At 44.3% G+C, this 16,932-nt stretch overlaps 1 protein-coding gene across 3 annotated transcripts in view; it reads left to right on the top strand.

Moving 5' to 3' along the window:
• Positions 1–2,445: 2,445 nt before the first annotated feature.
• Positions 2,446–16,932, top strand: part of itgb4 (integrin, beta 4) — a 28,481-nt gene continuing 13,994 nt past the window's right edge. For 2 of the 3 annotated variants that reach the window (XM_064323269.1, XM_064323267.1), the window contains exons 1-21: positions 2,446–2,653; positions 8,992–9,077; positions 9,442–9,524; positions 9,765–9,860; positions 10,009–10,213; positions 10,356–10,452; positions 10,607–10,778; positions 11,088–11,351; positions 12,310–12,399; positions 12,563–12,685; positions 12,823–12,990; positions 13,233–13,309; positions 13,822–14,021; positions 14,178–14,281; positions 14,660–14,755; positions 14,923–15,052; positions 15,179–15,301; positions 15,506–15,612; positions 16,016–16,049; positions 16,189–16,383; positions 16,819–16,922. In XM_064323269.1, the coding sequence (XP_064179339.1) occupies positions 2,649–2,653; positions 8,992–9,077; positions 9,442–9,524; positions 9,765–9,860; positions 10,009–10,213; positions 10,356–10,452; positions 10,607–10,778; positions 11,088–11,351; positions 12,310–12,399; positions 12,563–12,685; positions 12,823–12,990; positions 13,233–13,309; positions 13,822–14,021; positions 14,178–14,281; positions 14,660–14,755; positions 14,923–15,052; positions 15,179–15,301; positions 15,506–15,612; positions 16,016–16,049; positions 16,189–16,383; positions 16,819–16,922 (2,559 nt within the window). In that variant the 5' untranslated portion in view covers positions 2,446–2,648. Of the gene's footprint in view, positions 2,654–5,474; positions 5,848–8,991; positions 9,078–9,441; positions 9,525–9,764; positions 9,861–10,008; positions 10,214–10,355; positions 10,453–10,606; positions 10,779–11,087; positions 11,352–12,309; positions 12,400–12,562; positions 12,686–12,822; positions 12,991–13,232; positions 13,310–13,821; positions 14,022–14,177; positions 14,282–14,659; positions 14,756–14,922; positions 15,053–15,178; positions 15,302–15,505; positions 15,613–16,015; positions 16,050–16,188; positions 16,384–16,818; positions 16,923–16,932 lie in introns of those variants that run through there. The other variant, XM_064323268.1, reaches the window with a different exon arrangement.

Genomic DNA, 16,932 nt, shown 5'->3' with positions numbered 1-16,932 from the left:
TGAGAACTGTGGGACTAAGAACTTAAGGGTCTTTGTCAGGACTGTCAGTCATGGCCCTGTTCATAGACCCAAGCAAAGGTTGACATGGCTGTGCTTGTGCTTGCCATGACCAGCATCTGTGAGTGGTTTTGACCACAGTGAGTGAGCCAAATGCGCTGTGAATCTGCTGGTGATTTGTTGATGCCGACTTGCTGTTGTAATCTTCAGTTTGAGTGCTGCATCAGCAGGGCCAGGTTAAGTCTATTGTCCATAGAATGGTGAGCTATGGGATTATAGCTACCGATAGACATTTGGCATCATCCAGACAGGAAGTTGTTATAATATGCATACATGTACTTGAATGTCCAAACGCAAACAGTACAAACCTGTACCCTTTCATGAAGAGCTTGGTCCCCCAATATCAAAGTTTACAACTGTAACAAGGACCTGGGGTGATATTCCAGTTTAAAGAACTCTTGCTGGGGGGATGCTCCAGTTAGTTTCAGGGTGGAGTTTTCTGTTACAATGTCTCCATATGTGTAGACGAAATACATGGCAACAAAAAAATTCTAGGCTTTTGAGAACAGATGTGGTCATTCCCTGTTTCAGCTCAATCCCCTTGTGTCCAAACGAGAAGGGAAAATGGGCACAGAACAGCATTCCTTGTGTTCACCTGACCTGATGTCATGATCCTTTACTCCTGTCTGAATACAACCAGTCAGTTTGGGAAGGACCTCAACTCACACTGACTGGAGTTTGTTTTCTTGAAGATGTTTAAAAGAAAAGCTTTCCATTGTGCTGCCTTTGGGCACATACAGGTTAAAGGTACAGAAAAGAAGAATGCGTGCTGTACAGTACAATTTATCAGCTTGAAGGTGAACAGCTCTGACCTCTTTCTCTGTCTTTCTCTCTTTTCTGTCTTGCATTTCTCTTCTGCTGACCCCTGTTTTGCAAATCACACCAGCTAATTTCAGCCAGTATTTAATTTTATTATTATTATTATTATTATTATTATTATTATTATTATCTAGAAGTTAAACCATCGCACATCATGTTATTCATTTATATATATATTCATTTTTAATAAAGCTATGAGGTGAACTGCCATTGCTCCAGGGTGAACAGTCTCACCGGTGCTCTCCTGATCTCAGTGCATACTTGTTGTGTCTTGCTTGTCTCGATGCTCTGCTCTCACCCTCTGTTTTCTCACTAAGCTACTCTTGTCTGTAGGCTCCGGCTGTAGACGCCAGAGGAGGATATCGTCATAAAGTGCTTTATCCACGGACGTGATGGCAGGTGCGATCAGTTTGGACGATTTTTGCCTTTTTTTCCTATGTCTGTCAGTGCCCCAATCAGATCTTTGCTAACTATCCTGGGCTTAATGACTTCGGAGCCTGCAGGCCATAATTTTAAAATGTACTTCTATGTACATACACGGTAGCTCTGCCCTGCCCTGCCCTGCCCTGTCCTGTCCTACCTTTATGAGAGCTTTAAAGGAGCTCCAGGTGAATCACAACCCACTGAGTGTGCTGAACAGGCCCTGGCCGCACCCCTCCGCCAAATTCATCCTGAACACTCATGACGCAAGCCTTACTCACGGCAAGTTATTGTGAACAGATGTACATTACCTCTTATTCAGCTACAATGCATTGTGTTGGTCATAGAGATAATCACTTGGCTTTTAACAGCTCTTTAAAACTGCTTAGTTCTTAATATCATCAACAATAAACCCTTTGAGTCTGTCCAAAAACAGATTTTTGCTTCGCAAAACTAATTTCCATTTTGGCTGAGGTTTCAAAAACATAATGTTCATTTCAAAGGAATTAAGTTTCATTCTATGTTGGGTTTAGTCGCTATGTTCTGCCTCTGCACCAATTACAAAATGTCCCACTACTGTTCTCTTATGTAAAAATGCTATTGGTGAGTTCTTGACATACACGAGTTTCTTCAGGCTCAGCCAATATTGGTTTGGTAATCATGGATTTGTTTTCTTTGCTCTATGTGCTTCAGTAGGCTATTTAATACACTCCATTGTACATAAATTTTTGATCGTGCCACAAAATTGAAAGTCCTTTATAAAAAATATAATTAATTATTCTTAAGAAACACCTCAAGACCATACAAATAATAGTATGGGACAGCGAGGTTTGTCTTGGAATCAGAGGCAGGGTTCAACTGCCCCACCAAAAACATGCATTTTTCTCCACTATCGCGCTAAATCACCATTTCATCTCGACGTATCCCGTCTTTTCTTTTTCTTTTTATGTTTTAATTTTTTTATCCGATGTATTGTGTCATTGAAAACGCTTATCGTTATCTAATGAAAACTGTTTGGAAAGCTGTTTCTTTCAGCCCATCGAAATTTGTCCACACAAAGACGTCTGAATAGGTTCAGTGATCTAAGAACGTGAGCGATTGTCATGGAAATTCTCGGGAGCGGGGCTCAAGAGCAGGGGCCGCAGAGAGCGCGATATAGAGTGAAGTTGGGAGGGAGCGAGAAAGTGCATGCTTGAAAAATTCGAACAGTTTATGAACTTTCCTCGTCATATCCATGCCTGAAATTACATTTGGATAAACCTTTCGTCAACAGCAATGCGTTTCCAAAAGGCGCATGTATTTTCAACAATTAATCAAAGATAAACGAATAACGGGACTAATCCGTCTTGCAAATGAAGTAAGTCATTTACGCGCATCTGTTTGAATTTTGCGTGCTTCTGTCCTATATAATTGTGCAAGAAAATATGTAGACCACTATTTGACAATGTATATTCTGTAGTAAAGGTATGTTTAATATATTTTTTACAAACCTCTTTGGTAACGTTTTGTTGAAATCACTTCGTTTCATTTCACAATTGAGATGATTCGAACGGCTTTGGATTTAGATTATATCCACCATTAATTTCAAATTAAAAAAAAAAAAAAAAACTTAATTTAACGGATACTAACAGGTGCATGTAGGCCTATACGTTTACCACTCAGACATAGAGTTCAAGTGAAATTTCCGTATTTGCCTTGAGTTGTGTCATTGTGCATTGAATAAGAAAAATGGAGAGAAATTATTAGCGTGCACCTGCTACATCAGTTATGTTTGATTTAAACTGTTTTTGACGTCTCAGTGGCCGTTGTTTCCCCCTTTTTCTGTTTATGACGGACATAGGAGCCAGTCATTTAAAATATTGATTTGTATTCACACAGTACCTCGTAGTTTAACTGTTGGACATGTAAATCTGTTATTTGTGCTGTCAAGCTACTCTGGGGTGGGGTGGGGCTGGGGTGTGGTAGGGGTGCTGTGGGTTGTCATGTGTTACTTTGTATTCTATGCTGGCTGCATGAGGGACATATACAAGAGACAGAACTCCACACAGTAGAAGGGGTTCCTTTTTGTAAGGGAAGGGGATGCCAGATAAGAGTGTCCTGGTTTTGTTTATTAGTTTTAAAGTGTTTCAGGGCATTTGGAGAGCATGATCTGTGATGAATACATTGAGATAAAAAAGGGATTTCAGGATTTCCTGCAGACTTCAGTCCCTGGGAGTACATCTGCCATATCTGTTTGTTCCTGGGTATGACATATGTTCATATTTCACCCTCACCAGCACAGGGTCCAACAACCACTGGGGGTGTGCTTAGAAAGTTTTACACAATACCCCAAATATGCACTGCACTTGATGATTTAGTCTTACTCTGGTTCTCTCAATAAGAATTTCCGGTTAATTTTTTGTGATCTCAGTCAATGTACTGGCAACAAAATTCTGCTGCAATACTCTGGGTTAATGTTGCTGTCAGCTTGCACAGAATGGTAGGCTCTGGACTTTGATGCCACGCCTCTGTCCACTTTTGTGAAAAAAACTTCAGGAGCAACTAGGGCCACTCACTTGCATGTACCCTGCACATCAGGGAGGTGGTCACATGTATGGGAAAGAACAAAACATCAACTTTCTCGTTTTCACCTTGTCTTTTTTCATGAATAGTGAGACTGAAGATTGAATTAAAGGCCACACATAAGAGGAGGTTTACGTGATTGCTCCACTGAGGGAGAATGGCAGGAGAGGAGCGGGGTGACGGTGTGACTATTGTTCTTGTTTGGAAAATAAATCCCTGGTCCAGATTCTTGCCTTCCTTGTTGAGTGTTTTTTTATTTTTAATTTGCCGAGTTGGATCCAGGTTTTTTGAAGGAAATGATCATGACTCATACATTCTCATTGTGTGGCTGGCAATTCAGACGATCTCAGGGAGGTACAGTTCCTCTGATCTTTGATATTCCTCTATTGGTGCATGTCTGGCGTTCAGACGTCAGCAGTGTGTGTTGTTCTCCTCACTGGAGAGCACCAAGCCTGCCCCCCCCCCCCCCCCCCCATCCACTCACCCCCTTCTCATTCCACAGGGAAAGTGAGACACCTGGTCAGTGTTTTGGAGGTTACATACCTGGAGTACAAGGATTTCTCAGGGTTAACAGCATGACAAGGCATGTAGAGCCCTTCAAGCGAATGGTTCAGTCCAGGTACTCGCATAAACAACTTATATGTTTATGACAGAATCAGACGTTTTGAAAATGCTAATGCTAATTTCTTGCGCTGGTGTTTCTTATTGTGGGTTCTGCGTCGCTATAACATGTCCACTTAGTACTGTGACCGTAACCACAGAATGGTTGTTCTGCGTCAGCTGTAGAACATGAAAATAATATATGAGACTTGTGAAGTTGCATTTTTAGCTTTTGGATCATTTCTGAAAGCCAGTGTGTTGGATCAGCTTGGCTACCTCCTACTGGGAGACAGAACGTGACTGGCAGGAAAGAGGGCACTCTCCAAGGGGAGGGTATTAGGGCTGGCATGACTGGGTCCGCACTGCCTAGGAATGCACTGCTCTGTACTCTCCTGTTTTCAGGCACGGCTGTGGCCCATGAGAAACCAGACTGAGGGTTGGGGGTGTTGGGATGGGAGGATAGCGATTGCTGATGTTCATGAGCTGTGTTTGTGCGTGTGTCTGTGTCTATGTCTAGTTCTATGGAAATATCTGCAGCTTAAAATTATTAGGAAATAGAGTGAAGATATTTGTATTTATGTGTATGTCTGTGCATGTGAGAATGATTCCATGTGTTCAGGTATGTAAAAACTTGCATGTGTGTGTGTTTGTTTGTGTCTGTGTGTTGGTATGTGTGTGAAAGAGACAGACACAGACATAACACATGTATTTGTGTATTCCTGACTAGACCAGTGCCTATTTGTTCCATAAAAGCAGAGTTCGGGTTAAAGGGGTAAAGTTTAGGCCTGCTTGTCTCAAGCCCACACAGGTGAGCCACAGTGAAAGGAATGGAGGAGGGAGAAATTAACAGGAAAACTTTTAAACAGTTAAACTTTTTTAATGCTGAAAACATGGAGTGAGAGAGAGAGAGAGAGAGAGAAAGAGAGGGAGGGAGAGAGAGGAGGTCTGCTCACCTGTGTTAAAGGAGCACGTGAGTGTACGTGTAGGAGGGGTCAAATAACACCACACTCACGCTCCCTGCTTCCCAGCTTACACTGCTCTCTGCCTCTCACTCTTCAAGACACACGCATGCACGCAAAGGCACTCCATTCCACTCTGAGGCAGAAGGGGATAAAAGTCAATATTTGATCAGTGCAGAAAGGCGAGTAAGAAAGGAAAAAGAAAGAAAGAAGAAAAACAAGGAGTGTGTTTTCCCTTTTGTTTAACGTTGCTGTGCAGAAAAAAAAATTCAGAGACGACTAGGTGAAAGAAACTTTGTTTGAAGCAGGTGGCTATTGGATACGCCGCCCTTGAGTTGTCAGAAGTTTCGGAAGAGATAAGGGATTTACTTATTTTCCCTGGTTTTTGCTTGGACTTTGGGATCAGGATTGGGAACCTGAGCATTAAGAGGTTTGTGAGCTCTTTAATCTATAAACTCTGGGAAAAATCTTTAGCTTATACTTTCTTTTCACACTCTGTGGTTCTTTAGACTTGGCCTGTTTGTCTCTCTCTCTCTCTTTCTCTCTCACTCTATCTGTGTATGTATGATTGTTTGTGTATGTTTGTGTTTGCATGGATAGAGTTAGGAGAGGCCTTACAGGTATACAATATACAAAGACAGGGGAACATGACAGATTTGCTGCACTGTACAAATGTCCCGGGGGAAAAAAAATAAAAAATCAGAGTACAGTTCCTAAGCTGCTTCTCTCACAGGACCTGCTTTGTCTACCTGTGTTTGAGTGTGTCAGAGAAGCTGTTCCCACATCTCATTGTGTACTGTTTTGTTTTATCCTTCCTCCTCTGCCCCCGATCATTGTTGCTGATAGTTACTGTAGGTGTGCTGCATGAAATCAGTGGTTAATGTGCTGTGCTGGATTTCTCCTGAAGGGCTGGAGAAGAGTTCTGGAACATTTTTGAATGTGAAAAAGCCCAGTGCTGCAGCAGCGTGTCTGTTGGGTAATTCTGTTTATTTGTGCACGTCTGCAGAAATCACCAATGCTAAATTAACAGATAACCTCGGAAGTTCAACAGTCGAACATAGTCTAAAGGTAGTGAATATATGTATAAACATTTGAGGGGCCAAGTGTTTTAGCATATCCACTGGACTTTCGTTTAAAAAAAATAAAATAAAAAAGTTATCATGAGCAAGATTAAGTTTTTCTCTTGACAAGTTCCAGTTGCCTGTGTATGTGGTATTCGCTGATGTTGCACTCCTAATGAGTTTGAAAGTTTATGCCAGTTGAAAGCCTAGGGTAAACTGATATGGCACAGACCAGAGTCTGAGCAATTATTGGGGAATTCCATGCTATATATCACACGCTTTTGCAGGGTACAGAATAATACTGGTATTTTTCTTCAAACTTTTGTGCGATGGGTTCAGAGACCGGAATGTGAACTGGGAGGAGCGGGATGTTGGTGTTGGTAGCATGTGTGTAATGATGGAAAGATTTTCAGACTGCTACCTGTGACAGATTGAAATACCAGGTGATAGCTTCAGTGTACAGTTCAGTGGCATCTACCTGCATAAAAGTAGTCTTTATCCAAGCCCAGGATATGGTTCTTTTAGAGGGTGACTACAGTCTCCCATGTGAGTGACAGTGTGGTCCCCACTAAGTAGAGATATCCTGCCAAGGGTACTGCTGAGCACTCCTCCTAAAACCATTTGTGCCATTGTCAAGGCGCTGAAGCTGTTTGTGAACTGTGACAGTACAGACTGTAAAAAAATCTACGGAATGATGTGCACTCATAATTTACAAAGGAATGATGTTATTATTTCTCTCCTTGATTTCGTCGATACTGTTCACTTACACTGATGTGGGGGTGGGTGGTAAGGTGAAGTGGTCCAGGTGTGCCGTGGATTGGATTGATTTCAGGCTGTCATCTGCTGTACCCCCCCCCCCCCCACCTCCCCCCATCACCCACACCTTCCTGGTGTCGCGTTGGGAAGGACGGCCCTGCCCAGCTCTGGAATGCTCACCTTGTGGGCTTTCGTTCACGCTGAGGCAGAATCTGGAATAACACACTTTTATCCACATGAGTCACTGCAGCTCTCGGGACAAAGGAAGCCCCGCAGGGGAGCTTGTGCTCTTCATGGTGGAGCTTCCATGTGTTTGGCTCTCGTTCCCCTCAGAGGGTTTTACTCTCCTCTCCTTTTCTCCTGGCTCGGCTCGGTGACACAGAGCTCTTTGTTGTGTGTTATTTTCAAGGGAGTAGAAGTAGGTGCTCTCTTTTTTTTCTTAGCTCCGTGTGTGATTTATGTGACAGGCTGAAGGGGGGGTGGGGGCAGAAGCTTGCTCAAGTTCACGTTTGGGTGCAAAGTCACAGTTTTCCCGCATGTTCCCAGAGGCATGCTGTTTTGAAGTTGGCTGGGTCACTCTCGCCCTCTATAGAAATTCCTGCAGTCAGGAACTGTGTGTGAGTCAAGCCCAGGGTGGGGAGCACAGGGGGTAGTTGGGAGAGCCTCTGAAGTTCCCCCTTGCTTCCTCACACTTAGTGCTCAGTTGTAGCAACGTGTACTCAGAAGTGGGTGCTCTAAGAACCCATCTAGGTAGGTCACTGCTCTAATGGACGGATGGGCCCTGTGGTCTGGCGTTTAATCTGGACTGTGTCAGTGGCAGCTGTGGTCGGCAGCCCTGCAGAATGATGCTCAGTTGGCTGTGGTGTTGCCACGGGATGGGAAGGTTTTAGTCAGCTGGCATGACAGCATCTAACTGCACACCAGCAAGGCCCCACAGGTCACGAAAACGGAGACTAAAAAGTGTGAAAAATGTGAAAAAGATGTTGAATTCTTGATACTTGAAAAAATGTGAAATCATCAGTCAATATTTAGCTTTGTTGTTTAAAAAAAATTAGAAATTGTAACAAAATGATTGCTCACATGTGAAGTTAAAACACCAAGCCTGTTGGGGAAAATTTGAATTTAGCCTGATTTAATCAAATTGAATTCATTTGGTGAGAACTTCCAATCAGAAGTAACACATTGCAGAACCTAGTTGCACTATCATCCAGCCAAATCTCTTGTAAGGTCTCTTCTGGTAAAACCATTAACTCACTTTCTCATGTTATCTCAAATGACTGTAGAGCATATAAGATTGATTACTATTGTGTGAGATGAGGAACAACTGTTTTCAAAGTCCAATCCTGGAATATATGGGGGGTGAAATTGCTCTTAAGCCCTTGAAGTTGAGTCCCTGTTTGCTGAGTTTGTTGCTCGCCATCATTGGTTTTCAGCAAACTGGAGATCTGGCTGGGGCAGACAGGGAGATTGGGTTTCACCTCTGTCTTAGGAGGAATAGTCAGGTGCTGATGTCATGCACTCTAATGCGATGCAGCTCTTCCTCTCAGCGTTTGATCTGGACATGCTTGTGTTCAAAGCGTGAAAGTCATATTTACTTCGGTGCCTGTCTCTTGGTCCTTCAGGGGTTTGTTACACAAGTCAAAGGAATCATGACACTTAATTTAGTAGTAGTAATAATAATAATAATAATATTAATAATAGCATCATTGTTCATATTATTATTATACTTTGATGTGTCCTGTCTTTTTGTCCGGCAGGAGGGACATGGGGAGATGGGCTGTATGTCTCTCTGTGTGGGTGCTGTTTCTCACACTCTACTGGACCACTGCCCATGCTGAAAAAGGTAAAATGACCGTAGCACTGCCCCCCACCCCTGTGATTGCCCTGCCATTCTTCACTCAAACAGTATAGAGCAGTGTTTGCTAAATGAAGGGTTGGGACCCAAAATGGTCCGTGGGGGTGTATGAGGTGGGCCCCTGGGATGAGTGTGTAGTCCACTGGGCTATGCTTGTATGTGAATTGGAAGGGTCCCTGAAAGGTACTACATATCAAATTTGGGTCATGGCATTAAGAAGTATTTCTAATTTGGGTCCCGATATTAAAAGGTTTAAGAACAAGTGGTGTAGAGGATGGATGTAAGGTCTGGATACTGTAGGATTTTGTGACTGTGTGTTCATGTTGAGTCCTTTATGCCCCTCTTTCTCCAGTCAATCGCTGTCAAGCTGCTCAAAACTCCAACTGCTCAGTATGCATCCAGACTGGGAAAGGCTGCTCCTACTGTTCTGATGAGGTTAGATTGTGTGATTATTAGACAACATGACAATAAAAGTGGATATAATTACAATTATCTGGACACTGCATTTCCACCAGCCATTTGAATTGTTTATCGATTGCAGCGTTATTTACATGATAACACGTATTTAGCTAATCTTATCTGGCCCCTGTAGTACTTTAAATAAATGACCAAATTGGCCATGTGTTCTATACACTATGTTTCTTATGCCTGTATCTGTGTCCTGTTTGGATACAGATCTTTGATGCTCCACGCTGTGACTTGTATGAGAACCTGATGGATAATGGCTGCAAGCTTATCATGACCGTTCAGAGTGAGAGGGAAATGAAGGAGGTAAGAGGGGTGCCACCAGCATGCAACGACGATGTCACAGAACAAACATGCTAGAGCATGCGGTCTGGGGGACAGCGTATGTGTTGTTACCTGGCACAGATGTGAGTATGGTGTGACCCTGCTTGTCGCCTGTACTGTGCTCCTGCAGTTTAAGCAGATCAACACCAAGCTGAAGCAGGCACAAGTGGCTCCTCAGCTAATGAGGATGCGCCTGGTTCCAGGAGAGGAACAGGAAGTGGAGATGCATGTCTTTGAGCCTGCCAGGGGTCCCCTCGACCTTTACATTCTGATGGACTTCTCCAACTCCATGTCTGACGATTTGGACAACCTGAAGAGGATGGGGGCTGAGCTGGGTACGGTGCGGTGGATATCTGATAGCTGGTGGATGTTCTATCAAAGTCACGTTTTTTCAACAGACGTTACGGTGAAACAAACATATCATCCTCTTGATGTTGCAATGTAAGTTGAAGTGCTTTCCTCCCATGTCGTTTGTAGCTGACCTGGTGGGAAAATTGTCAGATGATTATACCATTGGCTTCGGGAAGTTTGTGGACAAAGTCACGGAGCCACAGACCGATATGAGGCCTTCAAAGTAAGAATACACAGATGGGTCATCTTTAACACATAGACACTGACACTAAGCACAGACACACATGCCTGCATGCATTTCCGTGCGTATTTTCAGATGATTGTTCTTTGATTGGCCCGTTCTCACTTCTGTCATTGTCACCTCTACACACTTGCAGACTGGCGCAGCCATGGCCAAATAGTGATCCCCCCTTCTCCTTCAAGAATGTGATTAAGCTCACCAACAACATCACATTCTTCCGTGACATACTTCAGGGGGAGCGTATCTCTGGCAACTTGGATGCCCCAGAAGGAGGATTTGATGCCATATTACAGGCTGCTGTGTGCCAGGTACTGCAGCTCTGAAACTCTCAGGATTGTTATTATTGTCTGTGTGATGTCATCCGATTTGCATCAATGCCACTGAATAGAGCTGTTCAAGCTGCCTGTTGCAATTATCAGGAATTATTTTATGATGTCTTCTGCTATTTTAAGAAATGTTCACTTCTTGTCATTGAGTTTGGTTACTATGTTTCTAATTGTTTACTCCGGTGAACAACTCAGGATGGTTTTGCTGTAAAAAAACAAAAAACAAACTCTGTTAATATTGCCTCAGTACTGAACTTCCTGGGTATTTTTGTGTTTTTACAACGCGTCAAGGACAACATTGGCTGGCGACCCCACAGCACCCACCTGCTGGTCTTCTCAACAGAGTCTGCGTTCCACTACGAGGCAGACGGTGCCAACGTGCTGGCTGGCATCCTGCCTCGCAATGATGAAGCCTGTCACCTGACGAAAGATGGCACCTACACGCATGACACTTTGCAGGATTACCCGTCTGTGCCTACGCTAGTGCGGCTGCTGGGCAAGCACAACATCATTCCCATCTTTGCCGTCACCAACCACTCCTACACGTACTATGAGGTAGGTGGGGCTGGGCTGATATGCAGTATACTGGCTTTGGCAGGACTGTGTGAGATTGGGCTGGGTTTTACTTTGCTAGGACAGATAACCTGTCCTTTTACAAAGTTTGACGTGTAGTTTGTTAAGTGGGTTGACACAGACTTCTTAGAGTTCTTTGGGTTGCGTGGCCAGAAGCACTTGTAACAGACGTCTTCCTGCTTGTTGACCACTCTGTCTTGCTCATTAATACTGGCACCCCAAAGCTGGATCTGAGTTTTCTGCCATTTTTGAGGGTGTCTGTTTAACCTCTCAGTCTGCATGCACTCCCTTTAACCTAAACACTCCAAATCCGACCTGTTACTTTCTGCTTCCACATCCCTGTCTGCAGACCTCTCCGTCTCTCTGGAGTCTTATCTCTCTCCTTTCCCCCTCTGCTGAAATCCTGGCAGTTACTCTTAATAAATACCTCTCCTTCTCTCAACATATTTCTTCTTTTCTGTTATTTTTTCTTGCTTTGCCCACTCAAGTAAAACATCCAGAATCCATCCGTTTCTAACTCCTGGTTTAAGTTTTATGCTGTACACATTGTTACCCAGGATTTGGCAATGTTTCATTTGTGTTGTAGTAGTTTGTCACTTTTGCTGTTCATTTTCTGTACCTTTATTTCTTAAATGTACAAGGATTTTGTACATTTAAGAAATCATTGCAGGAAACCCACTGTTTCCTGCAATGATGCTAATTTTATTGTACCTTAGCTCTGGTCTGACCTGACCTATCTGGCTCAGTAATATTACTATTTTATACATAATTGAATGCAATTAATATTATTTATTTTAAATTATAATGGATAAGGGTATCTGCTAAATGTCCTCTATCTATCTTCATATTTTTTATTCTATACTATTACTGACAATACTACAATGCCATTTTTCAGGATGCTACTTCTGACATACATCCTCCTCTCTGTTTGCATTAATAGAAGTTGCATCACTATTTTCCTATTGCTGAACTGGGACAATTACAAGAAGACTCCTCCAACATCTTGAGTATCCTGGAAAGTGCCTTTGAGGTAACTTATTTTCATGCATTCGTGTTTAGTAAGCAATAAAACCCAACAACGGAAAACTGAAAGAACAGTTATAATGTGAAGAAAGTATTCCTGCTTACCTGTGTACTCTGTCTCTCTCTCTTTCTCTCTCTCGCTCTCTCCTTTGTGTTACTTTGTTCTACAGAATATCCGTTCCAAGATCAGCATCCGTTCTGAGGACAGACCCAAAGCTGTGGATGCACAGGTCCTTTCTGCTACTGGCAGTTCGGCTGAATATAACACCTTTAAGATTACACCAGGAAAAACTGTAAGTAATATCGTTGACAGTCAGTAGTATCAATTCTACAAGTGCAGAAAATTAAAATGGGTTTACTGCCACATGCTCATGCACTCCTTGTTTCCTTACGATGTATGACATGGGTTTCTTTTTCTCTTTTCACTCAGGGCACCTTCAAGGTGAAGGTGAAAGCTCTCGAGAAAGTCGGCAACCAGCACGTCTGCCAGCTGTCAGAGGAAGACAAAGAGGGAATAATGAGAATCAAACCAACAACATTCAGCACCGCCTTCAAAATTGACGCCGGAGTTCTCTGCCAGTCCTGTGACTGCGAGAAGGTAAGAGCTGCGTAGAGAGAGAAAGTTGTGGAGTAAGGAGGGGAAGAAGGAGGAACGGACATGTATGCAGATGGTTTTGCTCAGAGTGGAGGGCAGTTCTGTGATGGTTTGACATGAATGTGTGAGAACTGTGTGCTTTGTGTTCTATGGGCAACATGTAGGGTGTGTTTTTGTGTTGAGTTGTGATGGACTGTGTGTGATTGGGTGAGACTTAACTCTGTGCTCCCTGTTGGAAAATGCAGACGCCTATAAAGAAAGCTGAGAGATGCACTGGGAATGGAGATCTGGTCTGTGGGAAGTGCCATTGCTATACAGGCTGGTGAGTTATAAACTGATTCTAATATGATCGAATTTTAAGAAGGCGTTGCAGAGCATATTTGATGTCCATGCAACAAAGTGATAATTTTTCTATAAGCAAATGGTTTTGTCATTTCATTTGAACTGATATTTGTGCTTTGCTGTTTTGCGATACTGGTTAACAGGATTGCACTGAAAATGAGGGCAACTTTTAAGCCAAAATATTTTACTAATCACTATGATTATAGTAGAAATAATATTATTTTATCAATGACCAGATGAAAGCACTATATGTCCCTAGTCAGAATTGTAAAATATGAAAAGAAAGGCAAGTGCACATCTTCCCTTATATGAAGATTTATATTAAACATTGTACATTGTCCCTGACAAATCAACTGAATAAAGTTAATAAAAGTTGAAGAAAGATTCAGGGTATCCCTATAATCTTTTTCTTTGATGTGAAATTCAACATGTATTATTTCTTATTCCGAATGCAGCAGCTGCCATGGTAACTGTGGTGCCTTCTGTCTGCAGGCTGGGGAGTTTCTGTAACTGCTCTACTGGAGCCACAACGGGCAACCAGGGCTGCATTGGGCCCGACATGAAGCTGCCCTGTTCAGGCCGCGGGGACTGCCTGTGCGGCATCTGCGTCTGCGCCGCCACTCAGTATGAGGGCCCCTTCTGCCAGTACGACAAGACCCAGTGCCAGCGCGTCGGGGGATTTCTCTGCAATGGTAGCACTTCCCTCTCAGACAATGCAATGGCCTAGGGTCCTTTAGACAGGAACATGCATACTCTTTTCTGTCTTTCTGTGTTATTTGGGTGTGCGAGTGTTTTTTGTTTGTTTGTTGTGTACATTAGTGGTTTCAGTTATGAATTTGCCTCTGCAGATCGAGGCACCTGCTTCCACGGTCAGTGTGTGTGCGAGGAGGGCTGGGAGGGGTCAGGCTGTGAGTGTCCCAAAAGCAACCAGACCTGCCTGGACTCCAGGGGGGTGAGAGCTACAACCGTCCCGTTCTTTCTTCCTTCACATCCGCGTGTGTCTCTCGGGCTTTGTGTCCCTCTCTTCTGCAATGTGCACTGAGCCCCTTTCTATTCATGGCGCTACCAGATAAAAGTAATTATCTCAACGGTCATTTCATTTGCTTTTGTAGGGTCATATTTTGTATGGCACATTTTTATGGGACTTCTTAGATTCAAAAAAAATTCTTTATGGTTTAGAAATTTGGAGCTATGCAGTTTGAGATTTGTTTGATAAATCAATGTCAAATTCTCGGATTTTACTTCTTTTTCTTTCAATTTCTCCATTCCCGACATTTTGAACACGTGTTGTGGGCGTGACCGAATGTCTCTGTTCCGTTTCCGGCCACAGGGGATCTGTAACGGGCGAGGCGAGTGCAAGTGTGGACGTTGTGAATGCCGCGACTCCACAATGCTTCTGAGCGACATCTGTGAGGCCAATGTCGAGGTGAGTGAAATATCTGTCCATGCAAGTTTGTGTGTGTATGTGCATGTGTGTGTGTTCGTGTCTGTGTGTACTCTTGTAAAGATTTACCTGGACGTGCCTACTGCTCGTACAGTTACGTATTTTATCTACTACAATGCGTTAACTCGGCGTGTGCCCTTCTCTCTCAGGCACAACTGGGAATATGTGAAGGCACACGCAGCTGTGCCCAGTGCAAGGCCTGGAAAACAGGAGACAGGAAGGGGGAGGAGTGTAAGGGCTGCCCCTTCAACATCACCATGGTGGATGAACTCCAGAAGAGTGAGTGAAAAGCGCTCTGTAACTCAGGCCTCCGTCTGCAGTGTGCACTGAAAGCAGCTGCTGCTCTACTTCCAGTTGAGTTGTTTGAGGTGCGGTGACAGTGTCATCTGCTGTGTGTATTCACAGAGGAGGATGTGATCGAGACCTGCACTTTCCGAGATGAGGAAGATGACTGCACCTACCACTACACCGTGGACTATGCGGTCCAGCCCAATGATGTGAACGATGTCCAAGTGCTCAAGAAGAAGGGTGAGCAGTCGTGTGTGCAGTGTGTCTGTGCTATGAGTGCGTATTAACATGTGTGTGCAGATAAGTGTGTGCGTGTATGTGTGTGTGCGCGCGTACGTGTGTATGTTTGTACACGTGTTTGTGCCTGTGTGTGCATGTGCATGCATCTCTTGCATGTGTTTATGTCTGTGTTGTTGTAACTGCTGCTGTGTTGCTGTGCTCCAGACTGCCCCCCAGCAGGCTTCCTGTGGCTCATCCCCCTCATCATGTTCCTCATGCTGCTACTGGGTCTGCTGCTGCTGTGCTGCTGGAAGTACTGCGCCTGCTGCAAGGTACAGCCCTCACATCTACAGTCCCCATACCCAACACAGCCCCCACACTCATAGCCCCCACATCCACAGCTCCCATACCAAACACAGCCCTCACATTCACAGTCCCTACACCCATAGCCCCCACATCCACAGTCCCCATACCCACCACAGCCACCGCATCCACAGCCCCCATACCCACCACAGCCACCACATCCACAGCCACCTGTCCTGAAACAAGCTGCCATCTCTGTTGTTCACCTTAAACCAATCAACCATACTCCTGTCTGAACACATGCTGCATACATCACCTCTGTCCACCATCTGGGACTGTTTGATAGAACTGCCTCTAGTGTTTAACTGAAAGATGTTGTCTTCAGTGTGAATGTAGATCATAATGACCAAGCAGTGCTTTTTTTCCCCTCAGGCCTGCCTGGCATTGCTGCCGTGTTGTGGTCGAGGTGGGTGGTTTCCGCACTGTTTAGCTGAGTGAAGTTGCAGATGAGTACATATCTGTAATCACTGGGAGCACTGGTGCGTTCCCTCTGTGCGAGTGCTTGTGCTGTGCGTATGACAGCTGACGGTGCGCTGTGTTTGCAGGCCGTATGGTGGGCTTCAAAGAGGACCAGTACATGCTGCGTCAGTCTGCCCTGACTTCCAATGATCTGGACACGCCCCTGGTGCGCACTGGCCCCCTCAAGGGCACTGACGTGGTGCGCTGGAAGATCACTGACAATGTTCACCGCTCGCCCAACCACCCGCTGGCCCAGATCACGCCCAACCCCAAGGAAATCCGTGAGTCCCCCAGACTGCACCTCACCCTCTCAGCAGTCCTTACTGCTTTACTGCCTCAGCACCTGAGAAGGTCTGAGACGCTGTGCACTACGTGTTAGATGCCATGGCATGTTCCTGTGGGGTTTCTCATAGCACTTCGTGTTTGGATTTGTTTGGTACAATCACCTGCAGTTAGTGGCCCAAAGAAACTTTACTTGGGTGCATTAGCAATGCTCGGCTAAAATATCAGCAGCTGACTGTACCAGCAGTGTATAACCTGGGAACTTAAAAAGAAAGGAACAAGAGATGGGTAGAAGAAGCACCAAATTTTTCTCTATCTTAACATTCTTCTGCCCCTTTTTTGTCCTGCTGAACAAATGTTGTTTCAGAGTTCTCCTAATTCTCTCTCTCTTTCTCTGTCTCTCTCTATCGCTCTCATTCTCTCTCTCTCCACAGTCCCACACCCTATCTCTCTGCGACTGAATCGTGCGTTCACCGAAAACCTGTCCCGCCCTGAAACCCTTGATACTGACATGCTCCGCAGGGAGGTGGACGACAGTGTGAGTGGAA

This window comes from Anguilla rostrata, chromosome 2 (genome assembly GCF_018555375.3).
Source record: "Anguilla rostrata isolate EN2019 chromosome 2, ASM1855537v3, whole genome shotgun sequence".
Lineage (NCBI taxonomy): Eukaryota > Metazoa > Chordata > Actinopteri > Anguilliformes > Anguillidae > Anguilla > Anguilla rostrata.
This window is presented reverse-complemented; position numbering and strand designations above follow the sequence as displayed.